The sequence below is a fragment of the Melitaea cinxia genome, chromosome 1, assembly GCF_905220565.1.
Source record: "Melitaea cinxia chromosome 1, ilMelCinx1.1, whole genome shotgun sequence".
Taxonomy (NCBI): domain Eukaryota; kingdom Metazoa; phylum Arthropoda; class Insecta; order Lepidoptera; family Nymphalidae; genus Melitaea; species Melitaea cinxia.
The window spans coordinates 11392670-11402067 of record NC_059394.1 but is presented as its reverse complement, the minus strand read 5'-3'; the positions used below and the strand labels follow the sequence as shown (position 1 = coordinate 11402067).

The 9398-nt window shown below is 32.1% G+C and overlaps 1 protein-coding gene and 1 long non-coding RNA gene across 2 annotated transcripts; one reads left to right on the top strand and one right to left on the bottom strand.

Moving 5' to 3' along the window:
* Nucleotides 1-679: 679 nt before the first annotated feature.
* LOC123669628 lies at nucleotides 680-1644 on the top strand. Its single transcript, XR_006745781.1, has 2 exons — nucleotides 680-919; nucleotides 1378-1644. It is a non-coding gene; the product is annotated as an uncharacterized LOC123669628 (long non-coding RNA).
* A 4234-nt stretch (nucleotides 1645-5878) lies between these two features.
* Nucleotides 5879-7384, bottom strand: LOC123656901 (protein ANTAGONIST OF LIKE HETEROCHROMATIN PROTEIN 1-like). The gene is made up of 2 exons (XM_045592518.1): nucleotides 7070-7384; nucleotides 5879-6773 (listed from the first exon to the last, which is right to left on the bottom strand). The coding sequence occupies exons 1-2, from the start codon at nucleotides 7382-7384 to the stop codon at nucleotides 5895-5897; spliced, it is 1194 nt and encodes a 397-aa protein (XP_045448474.1). The 3' UTR covers nucleotides 5879-5894.
* Nucleotides 7385-9398: the final 2014 nt, after the last annotated feature.

Sequence of the window (9398 nt, the reverse complement as noted above, 5' to 3'; positions counted from 1 at the left end):
TATTACTTAATGAAAACATGATTAAATTTACTAGTCACCCTTACGATTTTTGAAAGTTTCCCTCGATTTCTCTGGGATCCCATCATCAGATCCTGGTTTCCTTATCATGGTACCAAACTATGAATATCTCCTTTCCAACAAAAAGAGAATTATCAAAATCGGTTCATAAACGAAGAAGTTATCTCCGAACATACATATATATATATATATATATATATATATATATATATATATATATATATATATATATATATATATATATATATATATATGTATATATATATATACGGTCGAATTGTCGGAAAAGTCGGTTAAAAATAAATTACGGACGATCTGAGGTCGGGAAGTAGCAGGGATAACAAATAGTGCAGTTAAAAAAGTATAAACATATAAAAAATTTCTGCGCACTCGTGTAACTAATAAATAATATTTGACAGGACTGAGCCTAAAAGTATAGTCGGTAACCGGGTAATGTTACCGTCCATTATTTCCTGAGGCTAAATCGAAGCTAATCAGCGTAATATTTTTTTATAAAAAGATTCTCATTGAAATATTGTTTATCTATCTAGCGTACAAAAATAATTAAGAACTAGTGTTCTCCTTTTATGAGCACATTTAGTAATGTGTTCATAAAAGGTAAAGAAATACAGATGACATTATAAAATATAAAGTATTGGTACCCTCAGATTAATAAACAAAAGGCAGATGGAGCGCGCCGAACATGCGAGTGAAGCCACCAAAGCGAATACAAAATCAAAAGCGAATACAAAGTCGCAGCAGTGCTAAAGATAGCGTCGTATTGTTTAAACGTCTCGAGTGATTCATTATTTTGTGTCAAAAAATGCCGTCTTGTGTTATATTAAACATTGTGAAAGTTGTTCCCAAAAATAAAAAAAGAGGATGGAATTTCATTTCACAGGTAATTATAAATTATTTAATTGATTTTATTATTTATTCACTCAATAAATTATATGGTTATCTCGGAACACAAAACCTCGACATTAATTCAACTGTGTTGCCAGTGTTCGGCGAAATGTTTTTCCCTTCAATTGGGGAAACTACCTGATGGTCTAGGCGTTAGTGAGACTGACTTTTAAATGTACGGACGTGTATTCAATTTCCACACGTAATATCACGCCAAAATAGTTATTCCGAATTTAGATGTATTTTTATCTGTTATTACTATTTACTGTGATTCGGTCATTAATATCTAATGCAGGAGCTTAAATAAAAATGTATATGGTTATCAATTTAGTTCCTTATATATATATATATATTAGATTATAATATTAGTGGAATTAATGGAAGATGCTAGATATATTTAAAGAATACATATTGTAATCAGTGTCAAGTTTTATTATTTAATGATTTTTGCAGATTGCCGACAGATGTTGTTCTACGCGAGGAATGGGTTTCTATTATTCGCCAAAGCAGGCAAGACAATAATTGGCAGGCTTCAAAATTTTGCGTTGTGTGTCCATCACATTTTAAAGAGGATGTCTTATGCTTTACCGAAAAATGTCGTAGGTTGATAAAAAAAAATCCAATTTAATTATTTGTAATACTATCTTATCTTTGGTCTAGTATTTAAGTTGTCTGTATATCGATGTATGTGTGTGTGTGAATAAATTATGATGATGATTATTATTATTATTAATAATAAATATTTTAAATTATGTATGTTTTTTTTAATTTGTCTAATGAAATAAATATGATACTACTGAAAAACACAAAAGTTTTTTTTTCTAGAGTTGTAAACATTGTAAAGTCCATTTAAACCTTATTAAACAAAAACAAAATTAATACCCGAAGCAAAGTGTGGACGGACCGCTAGTTATAAAAATCTTGACATATTACCTATTTTTTTCGCTATTTTTAACGAAACCTTTATTAATATTATTATTATTATTATTAAAGTATTTATTTAGTTATAAATTCATGTATCCAAATAAAACTTTAGAACATATTGTTGTAAAAGGACATTTTAAAAAATACAGGGAGTTTTTTCTTTTTATGGTATCATTATACACACATAGATGCACGTGTTCCTACAGTGCCATTTCTAGTCGCCACGCACACATGAATAAAAAGTGGCTTCATACTTTTTGTTGCACACGCTCCATCTGCCTTTTGTTTATTAATCTGTGTTGGTACCTATATTGTTTGTAAAAATTGTTGTTTGACATAAAATAGTCTTATTACATTGTCAGTCTATCGATTCCAGACAGCTAATTAATATTAATAGCAGAAAAAAAACCAACGTCAGACTTTTTTTTAAAGTCGTGTAAAAAACAAGGCTGTTGTGACCAGCCGGCCTAGCATGCATACAACGAGATATCTCTTGACGAGAGAGAGAAATAATGTCTACATCGAGTATTTTCTCGATTACCCTAACATGCGCACTACGAGAGACAAAATTCTCTTCCGAAGACTTCGCCTTGTCGAGTAGAGAAACATTATCAACCATAATCACAACTGAATATCATTCTTATTTCTTATGTCGTAAAGTTGAATTTACAAGGTTATTGACCAATCGTGCCAAACCGGGATGAGCCAACGTTTGTATAATTTCAAACGAGTGTTTTATTTAACAATGTTCTCGGCCTTTTGGTTAAGATAAAAAGTGTATATCTAATTTATAAAATCTAATATGGATAATCAAACGGCGTAAGTAAATGAATTTAATTATATATGTAAAACAATATGCTCGTGTTGTGCTTTATATCTTGTCGCACATTAGATAATTGTAATTCTATCACGCATTGTTTTATTTATTTTTATTTTTTTTTAATTTTTAAAATTTTTTGAATTTTTGAAATTTTTTTTTTTTTGATTATTGATTTTACTTTTATTCTATTTAATTTTATTTTTACTTATTGATTTTTTTAATATAATTTTGTTTTGTTTTTTATTCTGAATGTTGTCTTGTCTTGTTGTACTAACCCAATATGGACTACTTTGGTCTGAAATAAAGTATTATTATTATTATTATTTAGAATAAGAAGCAACAGGGCGCAAATACGTTTTTTGTGTCATTATATGGCACACTTCACTCGACTTTTCGCATTTCCCGCTCTTCGTATACCGAAATTATATAATTATAATAAGGAAACGCCATGGTATACAAAAAATAGGCACCCGGTTTTATTTATTTTTTATTTATCGTCTTTCTCGTCGATAATATTGAAAACGAGAAGTTTCTCTTCCTAAAACGACAAAATTCGACAAAATTACGATGTCATGTTAGCTTCCGTAGAGATAAATATCACAGATCACTAAAATTTAATGATTATCTCTTTTATTGACGTAACGAGAAGAGTATCGCGTGCACGCATGTTAGCTACTGTAGACATAGAGAGATAATACGAGAAAAGGGGTAGACAAAATTTTGTCGTGGCGCGCATGCTAGGCCTGCTGGAGTGCAAGAGACTATGGTATATGGGTATGGTATGTATGCGAGCACATCTATCAAAGGGTGCCAAACCGACTGAGTCATGTTTTGCGCTAAGGCTGAAAGGACGCCATTATTATATTGTAACATAACTCACATAACGTTTCCATCCATTCCATCCCAGTTCTTATGGTAGGCCATTTTACTGCAAAAAAACTGAATATCAAGTACAATACTAATATTTTTGTTTGGAATATCAGGGATAAAACTTTTATGGCTTGTCAATCCTATAGAATTTAATGTATATTACTTAACGAAAATTAAGCATAGAATCCAAGGCAAAAACTGTTGGTAAGAAACTTGGTATGCTCAATAAAGTCAGGCTGTACTTCACACCGGTACAGCTTCTTACTCTGTACCAAACACAAGTTCGATCACGAATGGAGTACTGCAGCCACTTATGGGATGGCTCTGCCAAAGACCAGCTTGCTGCTTTGGACTCCAGTCTATAGATTGTCTTCAATTATTTATTTATTTATTCAATATTCGGAAAACCAACAGCACAAAAAACAATATATAGCAATTGAACTAAACAACATTTGGCTAATGATAGGTCTTCACATATAAGAAGTAGTATATAAATAAACATATCATGCGGACAGAGTAATTGCACGTCAATATGTTGCATAACCTTTTTAAACAATACATATATTATATCAATTAAATAATGCAAAAAAATTCTGGCTCGATACTCGCCTCGCCACTACCACACCCGAACTGAAAACATCAAAATCGCCCAGTCTACACAGATTATTTAAACCTTTACTCGCGCGCCAGAGGAAAGAATTTTGGCAGTAATTTGTGGATACCAGAGGTAGTTGAATAGTAGGTGTATAATGCCGTACTGATTTCAATGGTACGGTAAAATTAATTTTAGAAAGAAGTTCCGGAGAGTTATAATTTTATTAGTAAGTAATTAGTTTTATTAAAAAAACAAAGTCAACAATTTCACGCCGTTTGTGTAAAGCAGGGGTTCCCAACCAGTGGTTCGTGGACCACCAGTGGTCCCCAGAAGCTAAAATATGGTCCACTAATGATTTTAAATTTGGCGGCTAAATGTAACGGCTTAGCGGTCGCCGTGCAGTGAGTAAGAAGGCGCAGGTGGTGGGGGCGATTACTGGTAATTAAAAACAAGGCGAGGAATCGTTTAAAAGTTAGTGATGATTTGCGCATAGCTTTGAGTAACAATATTAGTCCTAGGGTAGCAGATCTCGTAAAGAAGATGCAAGCTCAGAAATCACATTAAAACAAGTTTATATCACACAACAACAAAACAGAAGTTTATCCAAAAATATTATTATTTGTTTTTTATGTAACTAGCTTTTGAATTTTTAATTAGTTTTCGTTTGATTATTTCACGTTATTTTAATTATCCCTTCGACAGAGGTCCCTGCTAACAAGAATAACATAAAAGTGGTCCCTGATCATGAAAAGGTTGGAAACCCCTGGTGTAAAGGAAGCAAGTGGAATCGTGCGCATTGATTTAGGTAAATATTAGAGGAATAAGGTAGCTTCAGACGATAACACAAAAACTTAACAAATTTCATTTGTAGTTGCTCCATTTTGTTTGTGTACTTTTTATAACGGGAATTCCAGATCTCTGATCCATACTCTAGGATACTTCTAACAAACGAGCACTATAAAATTTTAATAGTTTTGATGTCTTTAAAATTTTCTGAGGTTCGCATGATGAATCCCAGTGCTTTTGAGGCTTTTTTAATAATTTCGTCGATATGCTCATCAAAGATTAGCCTCGAATCATGAATCACCCCAAGATCCCGCACCTTCGTAAGTCTCTGCACATTTTGACCCTTTTGTTGGTATTCAGATGGAATGTGAGCTGACTGACGACAGAATGATACAAGTGAACACTTAAATTGATTAAGGTCCAATTTATTTAATTCGCAATAAGTGCTCAAACGTAATAAATCCGACTGAAAGTCGAGTACGTCGGATCTGGTTGAGATGGTCTTGTAAATTTTCATATCGTCAGCAAAACATAGCAACTTAGAGCATGATTCAATATCATTTACAAAGGTCAAAAACAGCAGTGGATCTAAAAGGGAACCCTGGGTTACACCACTAGGAACAACAACCCAACTAGATATATAGTTATTGATAACTAGAGCCTGGGATCTGTTAGAAATATAAGACTCAAACTACCTAAGTAAATCACCACTAATTTCAATATTTTCGAGCTTACGGATTAGGGTAGGGTGGTGTATTCTGTCAAAACATTTGCTGTAATCGATATAAATAACATCCACTTGCCTTCCCCTCCTCATACCACCAATTATAAATTCATTTAACAAAATAAGGTTAGATACAGTTAATTAACGAGCAAACTCAAAGAGTTCTTACACTAATACAAAAATTACATACACATTACACTACATTTTCATCATAGATGCAAAGAAAAACAATAAATGAAAATTTCACATAATTATATATTGGAATTTTGCATAAAATTGATATAGCTACATAGAAACTGACGTTTTTCAGCTGCTGTTGTCACAACATTTGTATCAATAGTGAGTCCATCGTCACTTAATATAGCCTCTTCTTTAACAGGACTACCTTCATGAAGAAGAATAAAATTATGGAGTACACAAGCCGCACATATCAATGTATTAATAGCTTGTGGCTTATTTATATCGATATGATTTAATTTCTTAAATCTACTTCTTAAAATATCAAAAGCTTGATTAATATATGAATGGGCCTTCCAATGTACTTCATTGAACTTCATTTCTTCACTTGTTAAAAGTACATCACTAGTAAATGGGGTTAGTAGATTCCTTCTCAATTTATATTCATAATCTCCAAGAATATGATTATCAAAGTCTAAAAAGTTCTTAAGTTCATGTGATAGTTGACTTTCTTTGAAAACTTTACCTTTTCGCGTGTTTCCAATTTCTCCTACATGAATGTCAGTAAACATTAGTGTCTCATCGCAAACTGCTTGTAAAATTATGAATTCAGGTTTATCTTTCGTTTTCCTTTTTGATCCAACTCTTAGCTTACATGCATCTATGAAACCTACACAGTTTGGAAATCCATAACGGCTATTAACTTTTACTCTTGTCATGTGTTGTTCCTCCAAAGAGGGCCAATTTATAAACTGATATCTCTGCTCTGATAATAAATTTGCAATCTCGTGAAAAATATAACTCACAGAAGATTTGTGCAAACCAAACTTCTCTCCAGTTTCTTTAAACGAATAATCACTTACTAATAGCCATAAAAACACATGGACTTTTTTATCAAACGGCACGACAGAGCTGCTCGGCCTTACATATTCTTTTAGAAGCATAATAAGAGCCTGAAAATTCAAAAAATTAATTAAATCATTTGTTGCACATACATATTTACTGGACATGTTTATATTACTGGTAGGATTTTTTGAAGTTTTTTAGGAATAGTAATAAGATTTTAATTAATAAATAAAAAATAAAACAATGCACTATTTTAAAAGGAAAGTTTTAAATAATCAATATTCATTAGTCAATTGTATAAAAACTTATTTTTAATTTATTTACTATAACTGTGTTTTAATACTCTACGTTAACATAAAACTTTTATTTTAAAAAAAATAAAAAAAAAATAGTTATTATATACCTGTACAGTAGCTTTACTCATTTTAAATTTCTCAATGTATTCATTTTCTGAAAAAAATTTTACAATTTTTTCATAAAAGTTCCCACTTTCGCGCGTATCACATACATTTTTTACAAATCGTCCACCCACTGAAGGCAAGGTTTGGTTCTGTTCTTTTAAAATGGCTTCATTAAAACACGATACATTATCAAAATTTTCATTCACAACATTAGCTGTAGCAACGATAATCCTATTCATCGTTGAAACATTATCATCTAAAAAAAGTTCTGTAACAAATTCTATCGCGAAATTACTCAACATTGTAGGTATTTTCATTGACTCTGACTATCAAAAGAAGGGAGCTGTGAACTTGAGAAGTTAATAATTGGATAAGTTTCACTGAAGGCCCTCAACGCCATCGATCACGACCGCTAATAACAATGCCGCGGGCGTTGGACTTGTAGGTGAATTTTGTAGGTAGAACGCATATTTGAGCGCTGTGTGCTCGCAATTATGGTGGCATCATAGATGGAATAAAAAAAAGTTGATAATGCGCGGCCTTTGTTGTTACTGAAGCCACAAAACTCGGCTCCTTCAAGTAAACACACGCGCTCACGTACACATATGCATCAAACTACGCTCATTTTCGTTAGTATCTCACGGGGCCTCGTACAGTAAATGCCGTTCTTTTGTAATTAAATGTGAACAAAAAGTCTGAAGAAATATCGTTTCACACGTAAGTACATACAAAACTTTATATTTTTTGTTATTCCAAAATAATACTGAGGTTATTCGGAACTTCTAATTTCTATGCCCCGAAATGACGTACCAAGGGAGTGTTACCAGTAATTCTTATTTCCATTAGCCCAAAATGCGGGAAGTAAATTGTAGGCAATCATAGAAAAATAATTAAGTAGAAAGTGGACATCATTATTGTTTTTTTTTTTTATCGTGTGATTTTACGTTTTACCTAAATTGAAGTCAATATGAATTTTTAATTCGTTTGTGTTTGTTTAAATTTGTGAATTAACTACTCATATTTTACTATTAAATATCATGATTTTAGGTTTCCAACGAATATTTTAATAGGAGATAGATAGAATAGGTAGCTGCTGTGTGACTGAGCTGAAATGAACTACAAAGACAGCCATCCTCATCTAGTGTGGTTTGTTCAAACCATTTTGATAAAGCTGACATGTACGGTACAAAACGTGGACTTCGCAGAGTACCATTATGTATATACTACTACTTACTACTAGGTATTTTAATGTTGAATTTTTTGTTCTAGGACCTACCGGATGAGTCTAAAATTAGTCGTTAACCAAGATTCAATCTTTGATACACCTAGAAAACATAAACTAAGAGAAAAGTTAAAAAAATAGAAACTTTATTTAAAAAAAAATGTAAAAAAATTAAATAATTACAGCAAAGATTTAGACGTCTTTAAAACAGGAACTTGCCCTTCAGAGGAATCATCAATTACTTAAAAACGCAATTTTCATTGACACAGATTTATATAATTCATTAAATCAAAACATGGTTGCAATAGATTTATTTAACAATTTGAAGCAAAAAAAGGAGTAAATATATTTAAAACTATAAACAGATTTTTATTTTCGCATACCCATTTTACCAATATTAAATTAATTGTGTTTAATCCCATTTAATAAAATTTTCAGGGACTTTTTTTAAAAAGTGTCAACACTTCAGTCACTCACACATATTTAGAAAAGTGGCTTCACTTTTTTGTTCTAAGTGCGTTATCTATTTTTTTACTTGATCTATGGGTGGCATGATAAAAACATGCAGCTGTGGGGGTAGTGAATAAATATTTCACATGGATTGGAGTAAAACTTAATTCAACATGAATTCCGGTGTATTAATTGTTGCGTTTTTTAACGAAACGAATGAGAGCTAATGACTCGGAAAATTCATCAAGTTCTGATGACATTCACAATTTGACATTGACAGTTGCTTTTTCAAATTCCCGCCACGTTTGGATGAAAGCCAACTCTGACCCACCTATATTTTGTAAGCGAAGTGGGCGCTATGTGGTTGCGAACAATAATATCATCTATGACGCCGAGCGATCGCTCGCGACGAATACGAACCTTAGGTGGAACGATAGAAAGGGCATTAAATTCATTGCGGTCGTTCAGTTGAACGCACTTATTGACGAGAAGGAGTATAGATAACAAACACTACCGATGTGATTCCTTAAATTTTTATTTACTAGCTATGCCCGCGACTTCACCCCGTGGAATTTAACAAAAATTTATTGTTCACTTAGCAGTTATAAAATAAGTAAATTTCTAAATAATTGTGTTTGCTCGCAAACGAAAAAAACTGA

Bases quoted from the DNA above. Each gene is read 5' to 3' on its own strand.
- LOC123656901 (XM_045592518.1), bottom strand. From the start codon at position 7,384: ATGAAAATACCTACAATGTTGAGTAATTTCGCGATAGAATTTGTTACA. The intron at 6,774-7,069 runs GTATATAATAAC...TTGAATTTTCAG, and splicing joins TGAGTAAAGCTACTGTACAG to GCTCTTATTATGCTTCTAAA.